Source organism: Branchiostoma lanceolatum, chromosome 11 (genome assembly GCF_035083965.1).
Source record: "Branchiostoma lanceolatum isolate klBraLanc5 chromosome 11, klBraLanc5.hap2, whole genome shotgun sequence".
In the NCBI taxonomy this organism is placed as follows: domain Eukaryota; kingdom Metazoa; phylum Chordata; class Leptocardii; order Amphioxiformes; family Branchiostomatidae; genus Branchiostoma; species Branchiostoma lanceolatum.
In genome coordinates this window covers 6,042,283-6,065,428 of record NC_089732.1, presented here as the reverse complement: position 1 = coordinate 6,065,428, position 23,146 = coordinate 6,042,283, and the positions used below count along the sequence as shown (strand labels likewise).

The 23,146-nt window shown below is 42.0% G+C and overlaps 3 protein-coding genes across 3 annotated transcripts; 2 read left to right on the top strand and 1 right to left on the bottom strand.

The window, feature by feature from the left end:
* Positions 1-71: 71 nt before the first annotated feature.
* On the top strand, positions 72-3,690 carry LOC136444353 (cyanocobalamin reductase / alkylcobalamin dealkylase-like). The gene is made up of 4 exons (XM_066441865.1): positions 72-184; positions 692-883; positions 1,062-1,217; positions 2,081-3,690. The coding sequence occupies exons 1-4, from the start codon at positions 107-109 to the stop codon at positions 2,375-2,377; spliced, it is 723 nt and encodes a 240-aa protein (XP_066297962.1). The 5' UTR covers positions 72-106; the 3' UTR covers positions 2,378-3,690.
* A 151-nt stretch (positions 3,691-3,841) lies between these two features.
* On the bottom strand, positions 3,842-18,783 carry LOC136444345 (endoplasmic reticulum metallopeptidase 1-like). Its single transcript, XM_066441855.1, has 16 exons — positions 18,333-18,783; positions 15,978-16,121; positions 15,630-15,757; positions 15,118-15,223; positions 13,608-13,754; positions 12,888-12,980; positions 12,278-12,490; positions 11,642-11,753; positions 11,280-11,397; positions 10,585-10,777; positions 9,750-9,937; positions 9,213-9,365; positions 8,433-8,629; positions 8,040-8,155; positions 7,394-7,566; positions 3,842-6,716 (listed from the first exon to the last, which is right to left on the bottom strand). Exons 1-16 carry the CDS (start codon positions 18,754-18,756, stop codon positions 6,552-6,554), a joined length of 2,670 nt encoding a protein of 889 aa, XP_066297952.1. The 5' UTR covers positions 18,757-18,783; the 3' UTR covers positions 3,842-6,551.
* Positions 18,784-19,206: 423 nt separating this feature from the next.
* LOC136444346 (ER degradation-enhancing alpha-mannosidase-like protein 3) lies at positions 19,207-23,101 on the top strand. The gene has a single exon (XM_066441856.1). It carries the CDS (start codon positions 19,378-19,380, stop codon positions 21,847-21,849), a length of 2,472 nt encoding a protein of 823 aa, XP_066297953.1. The 5' UTR covers positions 19,207-19,377; the 3' UTR covers positions 21,850-23,101.
* Positions 23,102-23,146: the final 45 nt, after the last annotated feature.

The following is a 23,146-nucleotide window of genomic DNA, read 5'->3' as shown; positions in this document are numbered from 1 at the left end:
TTCGCTTTATGGTATAGTCTTAGGTCAAATACACTGAACATGCTTTTCATTTCGTCATTTCGCACCAGCCACTCCAAGGAGAAGGTTGTACAGTTAGACCTCAGACATGGAGAAGGCTACAACGATCTGGGAGAAGATCGAGGGTTACATGCGACCTCTCAGACTGGAAAGTTACCCATTTAAGGTACCAGTAACATCCTAGAAAAACGTTTTCGTCGTCAAAGTTGCCTATAAGTTATCGTTAGATATATCCAAGGAGATGATATATCACAGACTACTCAGAACAGTCTGGAAAATGTACGACGTCAACATCGAAAGTGAAAGTAAAAGTGATTTACAAATTGTATGTCTTAACGACGTTACGACCCTCATTTTATTTCTGAACTTTCAGTAACATCCACAAGGAGGTTATTCTTCAATGTACCTTCCTTGGTCTTTAATTTCACGGAAAATAATTGTTCAAAGCTACTGTAAACAGATCTCCACATGAATGACGTCATCATCGAAAGTGAAAGTTTATTTTTTGAGGAGCAAGATGATATGACATTCAAGTCATACATATATTGGTATCTTAACTATCTTTGAAAGAAGGTTTAGTTGTCAAAGTTGATCTATAACGTAAGATATATTACAATTTACATAAAGTTAGTAAACGAAACAAGAATTACAGTATTACTTTGTTTACTTTCAGATCCAGTGGTACAATGACAAGGTAAAGGACCCCTTCCCCCTACCCTACCCTGGAGACACCCTAGCGGTTGTGATCCTAAGCACACCCAACATGTTTGAGAAGGCCTTCAAACCATTCGTGGAAAAGAAGGACTGTTACGTTCGGGACCCCATCGACGAATGTCTGCTAGCTCACATGCAAAAGGTCAAAGCGGTGAGTGGCTTTGACATTTCCAAGTCTTGCAATTATGATTTTTAGTTTCTGAACTTATGGTAGGACTCGAAATACTTCATTGCATTTTTCCAAACGTGTGGCTCATGATAGCACATCTTTACATCTAGCCAAAAAAAATATATATGATACAACTTAAAGTCTCTGTACTTTATTTCAGAACTTCCCAGATGAAGACATAGACTGTATGCAGGATTTTGAGATGCACCCGAACCACCGACCCAAAGTCCTGGTGCAGACAGCTGCACATGTGGCTGGTGCTGCCAGGTACTACCAGAGAGTGGATGTCAAGGAGGACCCATGGGGGAAGGATAAGGTGTGTAGTACCTAGTTACTAGAATATTCCTCAATCAGTGACTAAGAAAAGGTAACGAGATACGCACCTCCAAATTTTCGTACTACAAATGTAGTACATCTTGATCACGGAATGACCTAGTCTCGCGAGAACACGAGACTTGGACGAGACTTGTGAAGATTGTCCTGCCTCCCCCGCCTCCTTGGGGTAAGTAGGACTTGGGCAGCTCCCAACCTTCGGTACGGATCATCCCAGCACGTTCCAACTGGATGTGGACTGCCTCTTTGATCTATCTGTGGGCCTTACGCGATTTAGTGTAGTACCTTATATTGATGCTAGATGTTTCTTCTGAGCAAGACACAGTACATGCTTTAAAGTTTTGCCATCCTCTCCTGGCCAGGCCTACTATTTGTATTACATAAAACACAATAACAAGCAATGTCTCTGGTCTAACCGTTGTCATTCTGGCAATGTTAGCACTGGCCAGCCAATCAAAGTGCCTCAAATGGTCAAGAGGCACCGTGATTGGCTGATAACTTTCCCTCCAACAACAGCTGGGGGTCTCAGCCTCTCAGGCGTATCTGATTGGCTGGCCAGTGCTAAAGCTTAGGCTCTACCAGCCTCTGCGGGTCGCTGGGAAAATAGTAGAAATTGGCCAAATAGAGTCCGAATTATATGAAGGGAGTCGGCTACGGAGATAAGGTCCAATATGGCAACCCTGGATGGAGCAGCGGATGGAAATGTTATCCTCCATGGCCAAAGTCCCCCGGCAAATGTTCTCTCTATAGCCGACGCGGTTAGTCTGTTAGAGACTAGCTAAAGCTATTTGGCTAGGGCTTACGGCTTTACTGTTCAGTTATAAATCAACATTCTGCATGTTTCAGAACATCTATGGTGTCAGCGTACACCCCAAATATGGCGGCTGGTTCGCGATCCGAGCCGTCCTGGTCTTCAAAAACGTCCTGGTCCCGGACCTGGAGTACAAGGAGCCGCCTGACTGCGTGCCGACCGACGAGCTGCGCATCGACCTGCTGAACAAGTACAACTTCCACTGGAAGGACTGGTCGTTCCGCGACGTCATCCCTGTGGAGGAGAGGTACTCGGAGGAACAGAAGATCTACTTCGACACAAAACCTGCCGACAGGAAGGCTCTGTTGGGTCTGGAGGGCAAACCAACATAAGACGTCTTTGCAAAACGGACCAGTTTGTCTTAAAGAAAGCCCAAGCAATATAAGGGCCCGAAAATTGGATTCTGAAAGTCGATTTATTTAGTCATTTCTATACATGATTAGTTCAGACAATACTATCATAATGTATAGTGACATCCATGATGCAAAAATATGACGTCGGTGTGATGTGAGAACTATTAAAGGGTATCATTGTACGGCTCGTTTTTGCACAGTTTTAAACTGCTCAAAGTGTGAAGTTATGACACAACTGTGCTTAACAGTGTTAGTTAATGTCACTACCATAAATATTTCAGCATTTTTTTTTTCCATTTTTTTGGCCCTAATATTGTTTGGGTTGCCTTTAATAAGAAAGTAAAAATTGAGATGTATTTTTTTCATGCATACTATGAGTGCCCTCTCTTGCAATATTTCTATTTGATACTGTACAGCCCCTTTTTTCTTTAAGCTATGTTAAGATAGGAAAGGTGCATTCTTTGGCACTTTTGTGAACACTTTTATTATATAGTTTGAATCTGAGAATTTAAAATTTGAATTCATTGTTGCAACTAAATGATGACAGGTTTCAGCTCTTGGCTCAGTGGTAGATAGCCTATTTGCAGCATTTACATGTATTGCACACTTTATATGGCTGGGTAATTTTAATGCAGCCTTCCCTAGATATATAATATGCTATAATATGGGTAACAGACTTAGCTGGAGAAAGCTTAGCAAGCCTATGCTATCATGTATACTGGTTGTGAATTTGCACTGTTTAAATTAACGTATATCAGCATGGAGCTGTGACAACTGGAAGTTTGACAAGAGTGCATCAGTTAGTTTAGCTTAGTGAAGCATGGAGTCACCCACGGTTGGTTAAAGGTTAATACTAAAGAGAGCATAACTGAGCTGTCCTGTCGCAACATTCTTCTTCATTTTGGTGACATACGAAGGCATTAGGAAGTAACAATAGTCTACACTGCTGGTAAAACCGGTCGTGGTACTAGACTGAATAAAAGACGACTGCGGTGTGAAAGATGTAGGCTCTACTAGCCTCCGCGGGTTGCTGGGAAAATAGTAGAAATTGGCCAAATAGAGTCAATTGTATGAAGGGAGTCGGCTCAGAGAGAGGTTCAAATATGCAACCCTAACTGCGCCTGCGAATGAAACCCTCCATGGCCAAAATCCCCCGGCAAATGTTCTCCCTATAGTCGGCGCGGTTAGTCTGGTAGAGACTATGAAAGATGTTGGTCAGCTTGAGGAATGAATGCACTCTACTTTATACTGCTAGTGAAACTTTGTTCATTAAATTCTTTTAAGAAAGTCAATGTTTTGTATCAATGTTTCCTTACAGAACTGTACAGCCCCAAGTCATACAGTGGAGTTTATTTGCGCAAGGTGCAAATATGGGCAAAAAAGTACAGTGTGTCCTTATATGATTTTTTACCATTCTGTTATTAAGAAATCAAAACACACATCTTGTACAGAGTGAAAATCTTTGTATTTATTTGCAACAGATATTTTAAACCATCTATGTTCCCATGGCACAGCAATGCCGGTCTCCTTTTTTTATACAGACTACAACAGAGTTTCATGTATTTGTTCTTGATCTCATTCAAATTCACTTATTTTCACAGGAATTTCAATTTTGCTGTAGGAGTGGAAAGGATGTTTTTGCTGTGTTTCAAGTTTGCCGTTGAAGATAAAAACACATTCGTGCACAAAAACACATTTGTGCACAAAAACACATTTGTGCAAAAAAACAGTTGTGCACAAAAAAAAATTTGTGGCATCATGATATTGCAGTGGAGATGCACTGCAAAAATAACCTGTTTTACAGATCTGTCAAACTCATACTTTAAATTGTATGCTGTACAACCATATTTTTTTCAAAACCACAGCATAAATTTCATGAAATGTAACGTTAACATTATTATGATAGAGCATACAAATATTATAAAATCTAATACTGGTAACCAACATTACATTCATAAACCACAAATAGGATTTTCAAACAAGTGTATACATCTATAACACCTGTAACTCAAGAAGTATCAAAATGCCACCTTCAAACAGCATATTTACATATACAACTGTAACATTCACTTTTTAATACTGCGCCCCAACAACAGGGAATTTCCGTACGTAATTAGCAATTTCTCTTACAAAAAATGATTCTTCTCTTATCAATTATAAACACATTTCTTATCATGACAAAATTTGTACAAATTCTAAAAGACTACAAAGGTACTGACAGGGTGTTGCAATGATGAGCAATGTTTTTTTGAGGTCAACAGGATGTGTAATTTTTCTTCTTGTGCTCCTAGCTATGCCAGAAAGTAACATTCTCATCCTGGTAATACTTTTCAATTATCATTCCATTTTCGGAAGTATAAAAGGTTGCAGAGGTAGATAAAGCGTTAGGTTGCAAAGTTTTCTCTTAGCACCACTGATATACAAACATGTATAACGTTACATGTATGAATGGGAGTGAGTGATTGCATTTACACTCAGCACAAAAAGTTTGGAAGCTAAAATTTGACCAATCAACCAAAATCAAGTTTCCTAACTTCTTGTGTTGAGTTTATTTGGCATGAAGCATTGTATAGTATACATACAGCTGGTATTAGGCACCACTGAATGAAGAAAATCTAAGCTTGTATAACCATCCTATTCTAGCTACGATTTGCTCTTCTGATCATTGACCTTGCCCAAAAGTCTGGCACCCATTACTAGATGAAAGATTGGCATTCAAATACTGTAAATGCATTTAAGTTCGCATGTTTTTTATTTCTACGCATGCCTCTAGCCGCTATGCATCAATTCCTGATGCACGCAAATGATTGATTGATTGATTGAGAAAATGTGTGAGTGTTCGTGGTGGTTTTAAGTTCGCGTTTGAAACAATAGTTGCACTACAGTCATGTAGGCATAAAGTTTGCTGTGGTTTTAAGTTTGCGCTGAAGAGTTCACCGCGAAAACTGCAAACATAAAACCACCGTGAATATTTCTGCATTTACAGTAGTCGCCTAAAATATAAGTGACTGAGAAGTCTTATTGGTTTGTGTCACATGGTCCTCTGTAACGGCATAGTAACAGGGTTTGAATAGACATTTGGAAGTTTGATCCATTACACCGCTTCCAGGAAGTATTCAACACCTGAAATAATCAATGACGTAAAGAGGAAATATCCAAATGGAGATAGGTGACAAACTAGTTTGCAGGGATGCGATCAGAGGAGTAAACTCTAACACATCTTTTCTAAGATCATTTACTAAATGACCTCCACTTACCATACGTTTCATATCATTTGTGGCACTGCCACAGCAAAAACCTACCACTACAAATGAGAAGCAGTAAGCTGGAAAAATGAGGAACATTTTCATAATGCCTGTCTGCAAAATGCAGGTTTACATACTAATATTAATACATCTCCTGAGATCTGAAACTTTTCAACCATCATTTAAGGTTTACTAACAGCTGTGCTTCTTAACGTGCAACATTTACCCCTCATCCTGCCAAGGTAGCCTTATGGCACCAGATTCGTATTTGTTACAGGTTAGGCAGCAGGAAGAAGGTTAATAGCATCATCAGCAACACGATCATCCAATACTGCTCAAATGTTTAGATGGAAATTCATCACAAAGTAAAAGTACAAATCTCTAATATCAACAACTCGTATTTCCAACATGTTTCTTTTGTAAAAGGTTGCTATTGCACATTTCTCTTCAATTGTCAATTGAATTGAATCTTTTAAATTTGATTCGAACTTTCAAGATTTCAGTAATCCAATGTAAGAAAAAATTGTATAAATTTTGACCTAGTGGTCCTTAACATTCTCCCTACTAGTTTCTACCATATTTCATACAAACTTGGGTGCATAGATGGGATTTTAGCAAGGAGAGAGTTAATAACTGTTGTAAAAAGTTGTGTATCTCTACACAATACGTCATCTACGTTGCAGTTTGTAGAAAAGTGTGAATTAGTAAGTCTATCAAAAAAGTCATTGACTTTGATGAGCTGATCGGGCAATTTGGGAAAAATTGAACATTTTCACATTGTAGGTCATAAAAAGTAGCTTAAACCATTACATACATCTTGGATTGGTTCTTTTCTGAGGAAAATGTATTAAAAATCCATCAAGTATCTCAAGTAAAAAAAAAACATATGAAAAAAGCACACTTTCTTCTCAATAGGTCCACTGATTGTAGTTTGAGGCCCACCCTTTGGTGTGGACCCATTCAGGCATACTGTTGTGCAGGCGTTCAAGTTCATCTGTGTTCACGCCAAGGTCATCAAAATGGTGGGTGGACATGGCTATCTCTACGAGTGCTTCCGGATCTTTCATCGCCGTCTGAAAAACATAGGAAAGATTGTCACTGACGCTGTCCTGAACAACAACGGAAAAAAAAGTTTAAAATATTGAGATTATGGATGTTCTTTCTTCAGAAGTGGAGACTGTCTTTGGAATACATCAATGCTCATACTTCTCCGGATATCCAAAGACCTAGCCCGACAAATTCGCGCTCCTAGCGGCCGGCCCGTGGTTACTGCCCCCTAGGAGGAGGTTGTCATTAACCCCAGCGAGCAAGAGATTTGTAAAACACAGGCTACCCTCAGACCATCACATCAAAAACAGTATCAAGGCCCTCTCAAGAATGTCTTGAACACCTGGATATCTCAGTGATTACTGATGCTGCATTGCCATAGTTGATCTTTTTAAATTCACAATTTTTTAACATGTCGGTCTTAAGGTACCTGGTAGAATTGTGAAAGCTAACGTAACACAAGTAAAAAATAGTTACTCAAGCAACTGGATAAAATCTAACGTAACACAACCCAACACAAAACTTCTATCATTAATATTCATTTGCACCTTAAGTATAATTCATGTACAATCCACTATTTTCAACACTGAATAGCATGTAAATGATCGCAAAACCATTTAAACACTGATATACTTCTGCACCTTTTTCAGTACATTTCAATGAATTCCTAACCTTACAACGGTCTGTTCTGAGGTAGTCTTACCGTAAACTCCAGGTACATCTGCCAGGGGGGTGCTGAGTACCCCCTGCCATACAGCACGAAGTAGTGTTGCCTCCCGTTCAGTACAACTGTGGGGGGAGGCACCTCTCCCAACGACCAGCCCACCATGTACACGTTGGGTTTGGGTGAGATGTACAGCGTCATATGACCTGGACCTGTAGAGAACATGTACAAATGTGTCATGCAGCTTTAACCATATTCCTGCTGAGGGAATCTTTTGGGAGCGAAGTTGTTTTGGTTACGGGATTAGACAGCAGGGGTATGGTTAAAGATGAGGTAATTCTTTGATTAGGGACTTCTCGTCAATGCAAGGTACTTTACCTTAAATTTGCATATATGGATGGACTACTATTTACCGTATTACTAGTTCTGTTCCCACATACTTCTAATATTCAGTTTTCTGATTCAACTGTCACTTTCACGACCAGATGTTGATGAAAGTGTCAAAAAACATTTTGCACAGAATATGTAATACAAAAGGCTATGATCAAAAAGTATTACGTTTTGTCCAAGAAATATATATACGTTTTAAGTTGACAGGAGAGTGAAGGAAGAAATGAAGGCAGCATCTGATTATCTTCTGAGAACTGCTGATTTAAAAATCAGACTGGAAAGTTGAAGAACAAACCTATGAGTTCAAACTGAAGTCTGGTCCGACCGTTGTGCGTTTCCCGGGAGATGAGCTTCATGGTACCCGGGTTCTCCAGCGCAGGGAGCTCATTGGCTGGGATGTGATATATAGCCCTGTAGAAGAACAACGAAACAGCAACAAAAACTTTAATCATATCTATGACAACAAGAACAAATTCATAACAACTGTCAAAAACAGGAATCATGTCAATGGCATGTGTGAAAATGTTAGCAGTGTAACCAATGGGAGAGCTGCTGCATGTCTGTCAAATATTGTAATGTTTTTGTTTTGCATTTCTGCGTTTTGATGGAGGCTGGTGGGGCTATGGGATTGGTCTATTGAGGATGACAGAAGAAGAGGAATTCTACAACAGAGGAAGTAATCTCGTACTTGAGAAAGGACATGACTGGGAAGAAGTATGGCACCCCACAGTACGGCCCTTCGCATGGAAACCTCACGGCCTGTTTAAACTCGGGGACCTCGGGAGTCAGGTACAACAGCCCTGTGTAGTCCATACTGATGAGGCCCACCCAGCAGTCATGGCGGGTGACCTCTCCCGTAATACTGTGGGTCGTCCTACAGTAGTGCTGCAGATGGTAAAAATGACATGTTGGACATGTGTTGCAATTGCTAAAACACGCCTTGCAAAGCATTACAGATATTGTTCTGTATATAAAGTTCATCTAGAATTATGATGGGTCCAAAACAAGCGCTCTTAATTAGAAAATTAAAACGTGCTACGAATTTGAAAAGGTTACACCTACACCCCAAGTCCTCCTTCCATGTACATATCTGACTTTTAATACTTGAAATTGGGGCACTTAGCCCTATCTTCTGACATCCCTACATGTATATGTTCTGACCCTAACCCAAATATAGGGGTATCAGAACGAAGGGGTGTCAGAAAATAGAGGCGCTGGAACATAGGGTTGTCCCCAATTTGAGGTATCAAAAGTCAGATGTGTAAATGGAAGTAGGACTAGATCAGTTCTATTACAATTGACATTCTAATTTTGTTCTTAAAACAGTTACTTTCCTATTGTACTGATCAACAGTACCCAAAATTAGGCTGAATGTGCAAGCAGTGGCAGGGGATAGGCTAGGGGACCACAAATTATGGTACAGGTTTCATTCATACACTACCTTGCTAAAGAAAACAAGGCACCATACCTGCAATATGAGCCGTTTTGGTGTAGGATTGTCTTTGTTACCAGAATAAGGAAACCCATAACTGCTGAAGGCCAGGGCAAAGGTCACCAAAATGGCTGCTCCCAGGCCGAAGGTCAACCTCTTCACGGACTTACTGATGTAAACTATACTCAGCTGTAAAAAAAGAAGAAAATTAAGACTTCCATTAAAATCTTTGCGACAGAATGTCTTCTGTATAACTGTTGCAAATTCCCTGTGGAACACAATGTCCTTCGTGGTATTGAGTACAGGGGAATAGTAGCTCTTTGTCAATGTTAAACAAAATTTTGTACAAAAGGTAAAATACAAAAGGTATTAATTTAGCATCTGTCATAGCGTCTACCATGGGCTGAAGGAAAGAAAGCTTGACACCACAAGCAAGTTTGAAAGAAACTCCATCGTTCGCAGGCATCAGTGACTGAAACTATTTACTGTAATTTGATAAATTGCTCCATATCATTTATACAATCTCTTGGACAGTTGCATCAAAACTAGCTAAGGAGTAAATAGTAGACTTACTAGATAACAGGACAGCACAATCGTAGAGAGCACAGCTAGGCTGGCCACGACAAAGTCTGGCGCGACTTCCGAACCCGCGCGACCCATTATGGGAATGAAGAGGACGAAGACGTGCCAAACACTGTACACGGTCATCACCATGGGAACGAACAGGCCCAGGAGGTGGTACAGCACGAAGGAGTCACGGTCTGTGGGGTGGGAGGAGTTTCACTTGTCAATCATAATTAGTTCATCTGTAACAGTCGTCATCATCAGTCGACGTGCTTTCGCTACGACGGGGTTATACCACACTTTTTACGGGGTGACATACCCTTTCGTTGCTGTTATACAAGAAGGGGATGCGCCAGTAATAGTTTATCTGATCGTGACCCTCAGTTTCACTTGTCAATCATGATTAGTTTATCTGTAACAGTGTGGTTCAAGCACCACTTACACTGAAACGCAAGAGGCGAGTGGTACAGTCTCCTGGCTCCGTGGGAGGAGTTTGATTGTGACACTCAGTTTCACTTGTCAATCATAATTAGTTTATCTGTAACAGTTTGGTTCAAGCGCCTGACTTACACTGAAGCGCATGAGGCGAGTAGTACAGTCTCCTGGCTCCCGGGAACGAACCCGGGCACCAGTGCACAAACCCAATGCACTTACCACTAGGCTAAAAGGTCCGGACAAGTTAGACCGGTCAGTAAGTGGCGCTTGAACCACACTGATAAATGTCATCTAAACTTGCAGGAAGTTTGAACCCACAACCTTTCGAATTCAAGGCAAACACTCTACATCCTTGGCCATTGCACCAGCTGCTTTCTATATACATTGCAAGACTATAAATGCGACAAACCTTTGGGGTTTCCTCGCTGCTTCAGGGCGGGCCTCATGAGCGTGACCCTGACCAGCAGTGGACAGACCAGCCACAGCAGGGTGTAGTAGGCGGAGCAGACGCCGCGGTACGTCAGGATCCCCAGCAGACTGACCCAGAACAGCAGCACCGAGTCAAACACCAGCTCCTCCAGCACCCAGCAGTCTTTTATATTCTGACAGCAGAAAAAAATTACACACTGAATAATGTTTCACAAAAAAAGGACAGATACATAGCTTACATTACTTTGCACATGACGTAAGCAAGCCACACTGTTTCTATAGCTCTTGCATCACACAGTGGTGAAAGCACTACAGCAAGGGGCTAGTCCACTGGTAATGGTGTACATTCAACTATGACACTCTTTCCCGTAAGTGCTGAGTGCTAAGCAGAGAAAGCAGTATTTTTCATTTTCAATGTCTTCTTACAGAGTCTACTGAGGGCAGATCTGAAAGAAAGAGGACTGCGACCATTGCTGTCAGAAAGAAAACTACTAGAGCTAAGGGAGCTTGCAGCAGTGGAGAGAGTTGAAGAAGGACTGATTGCAGCTGCAGGGTGTGCAGACCACTGCGGCAGCAGAACACAGTGGGCTGCTACTACTATTGTCTTTGGTAGGACCCAGCAGGGTTTGAATCCAAAATGCACTGGTAAAATGGTCAATGAACAGACATAATTGCCTTGTAAAAGTATTTTTTGGCTGCCCTGTGCAGAAGCACTTGTACCAGGACAGCTGGACACACGTACAGCCCTACGATGAGCTCTGTGTGCGTGTACCACGTCATGTGTCGCTCCAGCCTAAAAACAAAGAAATACAAAGTCAAGTTCATTTCACACACAAATTTCTGATCAAGACACCTAGTTATCCACTATCAAATATTACAGATCCAGTTTTATATCTCTAAGGGCTATCCTGTTTTAACCTTTTCCCTGCTGCCTAACTCTGTAACCAATGCAGAATGGGGTGCCAAATGGCTACTTCAGTGTGCCAAAGGTTAAAACTCAGTTTGTTTTAAAATCAACTCCAATACAACAGTCTTGCCTTGTCATGAAGAGGGCGACAGCTATCACTGTGAGAACAGCTGAGATCCAACCCAAGATCAGCACCAGGACAGCACAGAATAGCTGTCTCAGATACAGCAACCCTGAGGATCCTGCAAGGTCATTCAACAATATCATTTCCTTGGCTCCATACAATATTTTTAGGAAGATTGCAAAGCTACTTGTTTAGGGGACATTGTATTACTATGTGACATATGTATGAGCCTCAGAGACTGACATTTTTATGAACATTACATGCAGTTCTGATCTTATCATCTTACTGTAGCAAAAACTAGATAGGATGCTTTGAAACTCTCACACAGCTACTTAAAATACAAACGTTGTCATAAACACAAATGATAATATCAACAAAACCTAAGTTACTATCTCTTCAACTGTTAAACTAAGCTCAAAGGTATTTGGACCATAGCAACAAAACAACCTTTGTATTTGTTGAGAATGAAACAATTCATTCTCTACACTGGGTCAGCCAAGGCAACTCTCGCTGGTAACCGCTGGCCCACAAAAGTACAGACGAACATACAACGTAAACATGACCTACAATAAATGGAATAGAAAGTCATTACAATATACATTATCCACCATCTAATGTAAAGTAAAAAAAAAGAGAATATACCTCCAGTCCTACTTGGCTTGAGCTTGTACCCAAAATAGAAGAGCGTAAAAAGCACAGCCAGGGAGTTGATGATGATGGCAACATTATGTGGGTACACCACCATGAACTGACCAACCACGTCAAAGAACACGGTTTTGCCATGGCGATACTCCCCTGGGTATGCCAGGTAGGGAGAATCGACCAGATGCTGAACAATGGACAACAGGTTTTCACCTGGAAAAAGAACAACAGAAAACCATAGTTAATCTGTGCTTAATTTGTGGTTAGCAAGGGAAAAGATTGAGCCATAGGTTACTACAGAGGATAATCCGAGGTTAAATCATGGTTGATAAACAAAACGATTGAGCCAGCGGTTAGTATGTAGGATGGTACTAATAACACATAATATTGTAAGTATGACTATACCACTTGAATGAACACAAAATAATGATCTATGTCATGAATACCTAGTACATGTAATATGGACAAAGGAAAACACACTATGTTTTAATCAAATTGAAAGAAGTAATAAATGGCTATCATCAATAAATCCTTAAAATAATGTATCAACTACAAATAGATTCATTATCACTGTTAGCTGAAGAAAGGAAAACCTGAAGGCTAACTTTACCTGCTCTCTGCATGGAGCCAGGTGGGATCTGGTCAGGTGAGTCGTGCTTCAGGTGGTAGACATATCCATTGTCCATGTAGGCGATGTCAATACCTGTTTGACAATTGAAATAGGTAGTAGGAGCTGTGTAAGTTAATGCTGCACACCACAGTTCTTCAGCGACTGGGGTCCGTGGTAGTCCCAGATTATTTTGCATTTTGGTCGGTAAGTTTTTTTTAGCAGCCTTTCTGTGCCAGGAGTAAAATTAGGGTGTTTGTATAAAATTCAACCCTAAGAGGTTGTTTTCGGGTTTTGTCTGCGAATCTTCCGGGGTATCGCTCCCAGTGCCAGAATTCACCAACCAACCAACACACACAGTTTTGGGCGGCAACCTGCCAAAAAAATCAGTCTTGGTGCTTGTTGAACAAAATCGTGATCATAACAAATGAGGTATTATTCTCAAGGAAAATAAAAGTTTCCAATGATACTAAACACATAACCCTAATCACTAAAAATCAATGGACATGTGATCTAGGGAAATTCTCATGACCTTCTCACATAAGTAGCCCCAGTGGATCTCAAGTTCTCAACCCAAGAATGTACAATTATCATAACAAACAGAATGTTGTTGTAAAGTGCAATAAACAAGCTTTCCCATGGTATATAACACAGTATTTGGATAAAGTATGCACTGAGATATGATCGACTGAAATCAAGTTTCCAGAGTCTAGTAACACAGACCTGGTAGGTTGCCATAGTCACGGTAGATGCGAAAGTCGGTGTCAGACGGAATGACGTTGCTCTGGAACAGCTCCTGGGCGGTTACGGACGCAAACGGATATTTCGCTGCCTCCGCGTAAGCTCGAACCAACCAAGGGTGGTCAGGACCTTTGGGTAGAAATATACACAGTTGCAATTGAGGGTCATCATACTGTACATGTACTATATCCTACGTATAAAACATTGTTACCTATGGTAAGGAGATTTTGTTTTTGTAAATCTAGATGATTTAATGTGTTACAATTGAAGCAGTTTGACCTAAGCTAAGTTCAAAGGAACAGTGGTTGAATTTTTATTCATATCCATGAATTATGTTGAGGATTCAAGCTGTAACCAGACCTTAAGTTAACTTCATGTGTGAGGGCAATGATTTTGCATGACTCTGTTTGGGTTATTGTAGGAGGCTGTAATTGCGCATATACCGGTAAGTATATGTCTCTACAGGTAGCATATCTAATTTCCTTTCTGAGCTCCAACAGTTTCTTGTTTCCAGCTACTAGAGCAGGGTAAGGTGTAATAGTGGAGCTAGTTGAATTCAGGGCTGTCATCAGGGTTTTAAATATCCTGTGAATTCATCAAAGATTCTTGTAGACTAATGTTCCATGAAATACTAGGCAAAAAACTAATAACTGTTTATGATACCCAATACCAAGTTTCATTTCTCTTAGACTGAGGAAAATTAGTCTGAAACCTTAAAATTGAATTTACACATCACACATTCAGAATTCTAATGATGCTCTCAATTCAACCGGTTCCACACCTCACTCCACCCTAGCAGCTGTTATAGAGAAACTGTTAGCAGTATTATGAGTTTGGAACTAACAATAGGCGTTAGACCTTAGAGACATGTACATGTATCATGATATACCTGTGCAATTCCAGCCTCCAAATTCCCAATAATAACTAGAAGTGGGTCATGCAAAATCTTTAAAATATGAATTACTCTCATAGATGGGACATTAAGTAGGTCAGCAGACTTAGGAAGATTAAATGACAGTGACATGTTACCAATTTATCATGCTGAAGAGGCCAAAATTCTGCATTGTAGGTGGTAAGCTCTTTACTTACTTCATATGAGTCAACTTTAGGCCACAGCAAGCAAATTTTTTGGCTGACATCAGTGCACATTGATTTTCGCCTGATTTTGAAATAAAAAGCAATAATTTTTTTACCCTTCTGCAATGGTCAATGTACCAAAAATGGGACAATATTGTCGCAAACGTCTGTCAGTAGCAACGCAAACATGTTCTAAATGCCGTAAAAAGGCATTTGCACATGAAGCAATGGTGAAAAATCCGTACAAATGTGCTGTGCAAATCATTGTGTATGCAAGCTATATATAGTAACTTGCTCCTCGTCACCAACTTTCAGAAAGACACAGTGCAGCGCGCACTAAATTTGGAGTCTGCAGAGGAAGTCATCCATGAAATTTACTTGCTGTGGCCTTAAATAAATGTAAGCACAAGGACACCTGTTTGGAACACGACTTCCCGTCCACCGGCGCCGGCAGACTCAAGGTTGACGAAAGCGCGGATGTCCCCTGCCCAGGGATGCTGGGTAATGAAACCATGACTCGCCTGCGGATGAACAGGGCATCAAAAACATAGCTAACATTCACCCTGCCACGGGTGTTTTCCAGTTTGTTCAGTACCTTTGTAGTGCCTAGTGACACATGTCATAGGTCAGCAAGTTTCCTAGTTGTTTCTGTAGCAGAGTATATTTTTACAGGGAGGGGTTGCATGCCCATCCTCTTTAACGTGCTAGAGGTATCTCCTTGAACACAAACCCCCATTTTCTGTCCCTTCCAAAAGATGGTTGCAGCTCCAACTGAGATGCCTTCCCCCCAGGATTGAACAGGGGTCTCCCTGTTACCAACTAAATGGAACCAGGAGCTCAACTTTGAAGCTGCTACCAGTTGAGCTACAGGGACATATTCAAGTACATGTACCAAATTTGTATTCACTTGTATTGATGTTTTCGTACCTGTAGGATATTTTCCTCTGCTCCGTTTAAGACAAAGATGATGGAGTTTTTGAGAGGGGCGTCAGTCTGTGACAGCACACGCAAAACTTCCAACATGGACGCACAACTAGCTGCATCGTCACTGGCACCTGTGGCAAATGAGAAAAAAAATTTGCAATCAGAATTTTATACTAGATTTGGAAGTGGTCTAAACATACTTGCTCCTAACTTAATACAAGACATATTTAAAAAGAAAACTCCTTGCATTTATATAGAATACAGTAACCTACTCTATCATTAAAACATTTAGGATTTTGGATAAAACGGGCTGCTATAACATTTATGAATCTATTTCTATTTTCTTTTTACCTGGCCCTCCCATGGTAGAGTCAAAGTGAGCGTTGATCATCAGACTGTGTCGAGTCGGCTTCTTGGGCGACAAACGCACCACGATGTTGGTGATATTGTCATAGTAGTGAGTGAATGAAGACAGGAAGTCCAAAGTAAAGTAACCTGCAACAGACAACAAATGACAAAAAAAACTATCAACTATCTTATAGGGAGGCAACATTTGCAAGCAAAAGAGGGTACTAGTATTTCATTCCAAGTTACTTTCACACAAAATGGACTATTACTGTATTAGTATTTTAAAAAAATCACCCCAGTCCAAAATAGACTTTTCCCAATTCCATCCCATACAAGAATAAGGTAAAGTAACCTGCTAAAAACAGTAAATGGTAAAAAGGATCTACAGAGAGGCAACATTTGCAAGCAAAAGGCAGCATATTTCACTCTGGACTTTAACCCCAAAATGGACTGTTATGAGAAAATGGACGATTTCAAAATTACCCAAGTCCAAAATTTTTCCGATTCCACCCAATCCCAGAATAGACTGTCCAATAATCTACAAGGCTGATGAAATTCTTCACAGATTCAGAAGATATATAACAGTTACTAGCCTGTGTTTACACAAGCTCTCGGCCGGAGGTTACTGACCCCCACCCCAGGGGGATGGCGGTCACAGGACCGGCTGGCCACTAAAAGCGCGTTTCGTCAGGCTATAACAGTAACATGTTGAAGTATTTAGTCCCTCTTCATAATGCCCTTACCATAGAGTAAGATAGTAAAATGCATGAAAATGTAGAAATCCTGTGATGTCCATGATACCAATAGATATAATCAAGTAGGTTATAAAACCTTTGCTCCTCCTCCTTTTTATCTCCTAAATACATAGAAAGAGGAGCAAAGGTACACTGGATATATGATCTTATTGGACTTTAGACTAGTCATTGGCATCAGAGAATTTCAACATTTTTATGCATTATATGACGGTCTGCATTAAATTCAGGAAGGCTGACAATGCTTTACCTTAAATCTAGGAAGGCCAGTATCTGTTGTATGCCAACTTAAGGAATACTGATGACTCTAAATCACACCGAAACTGTATTGAGGATCAAATCAAAATGCCCTAGAATGCAGAAAATAACTGGCATTGCATTGCATGAACCATGGTGGGATCTATTCTCCAAGCAGAGGTTTTGGTCAGGGGGCTAGGAGTGGCCGCAATTTCAATGAGGGGAGGCAGATGTTTAAATCGTGGCGCATATAGCACCCCGACCGAAACCTCTGCTCGGAGAATACTAGTAGGTGGGATTGTGCACGCAGGAGGGCTGGGACCTCCTCCTTCCTGGGACAGGCTTTTTAGCGAATGCCCACAAACGCCCACTCTGGCGAAGTCCGCGCTGCACAAATCTAATTTTTTTTTGCTCGGAATATTTTCAGGTTGTGCTCCCATTAATCAATCCTGAGTTTCAAGTCAATCCATCGATCCGAAGTTAAATAAAGCGAACTTGAAGATTCTTACCTGGCTTTTTAGCGAATGCCCAGCAAAAAAAGGCTTTTTAGCAAATGCCCAATATATCAGCCAAAATATCGGCCATCGTGACACGGGCGGTAAATCTAACACCATAAACATTTTCAACAAGTTGTCCCCTGAATGTGTACTCAGTTTCCGTGCTGTACAAATCTCAATCATTCTGTCATTTTAAGCTCAAAATATAAATTTTCATCAGTTTTATCTCATGAAATTGAGTTTTTGGGACGGAAAGGGTTGACTTTTTTTCTGTCCCAAGAAGCAAATTTCCGTCCTGGGACAGAAGGACGGGTCCTGGAGACAGCCCAGGTTGACTTGTGCCGTTTTTTTCAACTTTCAGGACCTGTTGTGGATTCAAGTTTGGGGCTTCCAGAGTTGCTAATTTGCTTGCCGTCAGAGATTGGGCCCGTTGGAGTAGACTTTTAAAGTATGGTCAGGTAGGATGTTCTTCCAGTTTAGACTGCTCCTTGCCTGTCTCTTCTTCAACTGATTGTCACAATGGATTTAGTGGATAATCCAGTGTTCTGTGGTTGTTTAGCAACAGTACAATCCCTAGAGGAATGGGCTATCAGATGAAGTCGTCAATGCACCCCAAGGACCAGGCCAAGGATATCTTATATAATGACCTCGATGCACCCTCAGTATAATGCTTTCAAATGAATATTTGACAACATCACGGTGAACCACAGCATAATTTGTGACAGTCGTGTTTGCTGCACACTACAACAATACAGTGAAAACAGGGTCACATCAAAAAAACATGTCCCAGATCCAAGCCGTACACAATTACTTAATCGACAGATCGACCTCCCAATAAATTTTTCCCAGCCTTGAAATACCTAACGTTATACCTGTTGGCCTTTGTACATCCACTTCTATCCTGTGACTGGACTTCACCGCTCGCTGAATTTTCTCGATCTCTCCGAGTAGGTACTCCACCGTCTGGACTTCGTTCTGGTAGGTGCCGGCGACCCTCGGCCCAAACTCGGTGATCGCGTCCAGGTGTCTCCGGGCCCTCTCCTCCGAGAACTCGGTCAGGGGAGTCCCGGCATCGGTCCGAGCAGGTGGCAGCTGCTTGGCCGCGAGAAACACGATGAGCAAAATTGCAGTGATGAACACAGCGATGACCACATAAACCTTTTCGCCTAACGTAGCTTTTGTTTCCGAAGCTCCGTGATATTTTGGATCGATGCCTCCGTTGTTCTGCAGGGATGTATAAGAGTTGGAATGAGAGCCGGCATTTGCCGGTCCTCTTTGCCTCATGTTGACAGCCATCTTGTATGGACTAGAACACTTGGTCAGGTGTGGAGGAGGAAATATAGAAATAAGTTACATTTTCAACATCAAAAAATATTGTAAGCCATTTTGTATTAGACTGTCCATTGTAAAAATTATAACAAATATCTTTATATCATGTGAAATATGCCTTAATGTTAATGACCGGTCGTTATGATGCACTTTATACAAAAGTTCCCCCTACAAGAATAATAAAATATTCCTAAAAAGACAGAGAGATGCAATGACAGCAAACAAACGAAGCTGGCAAGAAATTTTCTTGAAATGTAGAAAACGCTTTAAAACACAAACAGTTGTAGGGCAGTTAAAAACGAAATTATTTATTTGAGGTGATATTTTGCGTTTTTGAATATCATTTATCCGGAAACATTTTAGTTCGAGCGATTTATATATATAAGTTAATTGTACGATTCCATGCTGCCATTATCGCAAGTGGGGCAGCCGTGACGTAAACAAAATCAATATGGCGTTGGTCGGGTCTACTACGTGGAACCGGAACTGTCTTCAATTTTTAAGGAAAATGGCAAAACCAAGGACTTTCTAGCCACGATGTCGTAACTAGAGGCAAACTAAATCTTTCTTGATCTTCCTTAGTGGACGATGTGCGGTGGAACGACAGGATGGGCGGCGCCGGGGATGGAACTCGGCGTCTTTGTGTGCGTCATTTTCCTACTTGCTGTCGTTCAAGTGGACAAAGCGGCCGGTGTGCAAGTCATGACTTCCAAAGAGAAACTAGAGGCCAAGAAACAAGTTTTAGAAATGTTCGACCATGCCTACAGTTCCTACCTGACGTACGCTTACCCTGCCGACGAGCTGATGCCGCTCAGCTGCAAGGGACGGGTGCGCGGGGTCGACCCAAGCCGAGGCGACGTGGACGACATTTTAGGGGGTTACTCTTTGACCCTTATAGACACACTGGACACACTCGCCGTTCTAGGACATTTAGATAAGTTTGAAGACGCCGTTAAGATGATAATTCTACAAGTCAGCTTGGATAACGACGTCGTTGTGTCGGTGTTTGAGACCAATATTCGAGTGCTAGGGGGGCTTCTAGGAGGGCACGTTGTGGCAAGTCTTCTCAGGGACCAAGGTGAGCGTATGCAGTGGTATCGGGACGAACTGCTTACACTAGCGAAGGAGTGTGGCTATCGGCTGCTGCCTGCCTTCAACACCACCACGGGCATGCCGTACCCTCGTGTGAACCTACGCCACGGGATCGTCAAGGGGCGCTCTCGCACGGGTACGGAGACGGACACCTGCACGGCTTGTGCTGGCACCATGATTCTCGAATTCGGTGCGCTCTCTCGCTTGACAGGCGACCCTATATTTGAGGAGAAGGCCCGCAAGGCCATGCAGTTCTTGTGGGAGCGCCGACAACGGTCCAGTGACCTGGTAGGAACCGTTATCAACATTCACACAGGAGACTGGGTCCGGCGGGAATCCGGGGTGGGGGCGGGGATAGACTCCTACTATGAGTACCTGTTCAAGGCCTACATGCTACTGGGGGACGCGTCATTCCTGGAGAGATTCAACACACACTACGCTGCTGTAATGCGATACATTAGCCAAGGCCCATTGCTGCTGGACGTGCACATGCACAAGCCAAACGTCGTCTCACGGAACTTCATGGACTCCCTCTTAGCGTTCTGGCCAGGCCTGCAAGTCCTGACTGGTGACATCAAACCAGCCATCGAGACGCACGAGATGCTGTACCAAGTCTTACAGAGGCACAGTTTCCTACCTGAAGCATTCACCACAGACTTTAAAGTACACTGGCCGCAACATCCTCTCAGACCAGAACTCGTAGAAAGCACATACTTCCTGTACAAGGCAACAAATGACCCTTACTACCTCGGGGTGGGTAGGACCATCATGGATAACATCCAGCGCCATGCTCGGGTTCCCTGTGGGTTTGCAGGCTTGAAAGATGTGAGGACAGGAAGTCATGAGGATAGAATGGATTCATATTTCCTTGCGGAAACCTTTAAATACCTGTACCTGCTGTTCACAGAAGAGGAAGACCTGTGGTTGGATCTTGACGATTACGTGTTTACGACAGAAGCACACTTGCTTCCTCTCCGACTTGCAACCTCGTTTGTGAACAGTACGCAGACCGACTCGCCAACGGTTACAGTCACCACTTTCCCCACTGCATCCGACCGCAAGTACCAACAGTCATGTCCCAATGTCAACTACCTCTTTCCCGGGCACAAAACGTACGCAAAGACAATACGACATCCGCTAAAAGCCTTTGTGGAGCAACGATGCCCCCAACCAACCTCTGCAAGGCCGAGGGAGAAGATACAAGAGAGCAGGAAGCCGGCTCTGCGGGCTCGTGACTTCATCGCGGACAATCCGGAACACATCCAAGCCCTGCGTAAGATGGGCATACGACTGGTTACGATGCAGGATGGCCGCGTGCAGCTCCTCCACACGTCCACGCAGGCCTTTTCCCCGGACGACGCTGAGGAAGGCATGCGTTTCATGCAGGAGATGATCGAGTTGTCAAAAACGCAGGGGGAGAGCGACCTACAGCCACGCGTCGTCCAGCTCACATCGCCGCCATTCTTGGGCAGCATCGTGCTGACAGCGGGACCGGCGCAGTTCGGACCAGATTTGGTCGGCACCCCGGGTGTTTCTGGCACCGTCGTGATCGGAGAATCCATCAAAGGGTGCACGGACCTGACCAACGCGGCTCTGGTTCGCGACAAGATCGTCCTCATGGAGCGGGGCAGCTGCATGTTCATCGAGAAGGCGCGCCGGGCCCAGGATGCAGGAGCTGCCGCCGCCATCGTGATTGACAACACCCAGGGCACGAGTAGCGACACCTCGCCGGTCTTCGCCATGTCCGGGGACGGTGTGAAAGACGTGTACATCCCAAGCGTCTTCTTGTTCCAAAAGGAAGGCCACCTTCTGATGGACGCCATCAAAGAACACGGTACGGTAGACGTCCTACTTGTTGACAAGGCTCAACCGCCCGAGAAAATCATTCGGAAACATGCAGAGGAGGAAGAAGCGAGACTCAAAGAGATGGACATCAATGTCGAACTTAAGGTCAAAGACGAACTATGATGTGTGTGTACACAGTTTCATCTAATGTTACAATCAGTGCAATCAGTGATAATGAGTCAGGCAGTGCAAAACACAGTATATCCTTCTTTGTGGCGGTAAATATTTGGTGAGGACTGGTGCAAAATTCTTCAATTGATACAAATTCTACAGGGCATAATTGGAAATCAGTGTTGGCAACATGTTTAACTAATTGTAGATATGATTATCACACTTGTGTTTTTTTCCTGAGATATAGTGCTCTTTCTCAATAAGGAACTAAGTTAGGAAGCTGGGCCAAATCAATCTAGAAGAGGAGTAAAATGCAATGACAACTCTACTTTGACATTTTTGTGGCACAAGAATTCTTGTAAGTATTACTACAATGAGGGAAAAGGATACTGTCAAATTGTTCCCCTTTTTCGTCATAACAATATGACTAAGGAACAAGTCAGGGTGTCTTTAATTTCATCAAGTATCATTCAAGTTAGGTGAAACATGGTGCTAGTATGCAGTATTGTTAATGATGTGTACTAGACGGAATGTATGAGGATGACTTTCAAAGTCTTACCAAGCTTATCTTTTTTTAGTGAGAAATCGTTTGAAGACAAGACCAGTGAAACATCCTACTGCCATAGGATTTCTCTATTGAATCAGAGATGTGTAAAGATTGTTGTTAGTGCATTTAGACTACAGAAGTAATATTTTTGTTGGGATGATTGAAATCCAGTTCCTTTAGTTGGAATAGCGTATGTCTGAAAGTAACGTTCACTTGTCCCTCTTGAAACAGGCTATAATTCTATAGTATACTGTCATTTGTGTATTTACTTTTCCAAAATAAAAAGTATAATTCCTACACAGTATAATTTCCTACACAGTCAATCAATGCATCAGGATCAGATGTTGTGTTATAAAATTAAAAACGTGAAGAATTAAAAATGTTGTGAATAGAGATTGACCTTGAATTTGTTTTACCACCGTTTTTGGGTAATGTATAATATCCATATAGTTGAAGTGGTTTATGTATAAATACTGTTGTATCCCTATGCTGGAACCTATAGTCAGTGAAGGATCAAGATCATATGATTCCATTACTTTTTTTTTGTCCTATCACAGTATTTTAAGTATAGAGTCCTGTAATTGTAAAATGCAATAGTGGTTGGATGATAAATTGAAGTACAGTGGAACAATTTACCATACAAATGTTTACAGAACTACCTGTTGAAAAGATCAGTAACACAGTACTTGTATATATGAATAAAAGGTACAAAATTTCCATTTATTGTCTCATCTGCTTCTTTGCATAGTTCACAGACAGGCG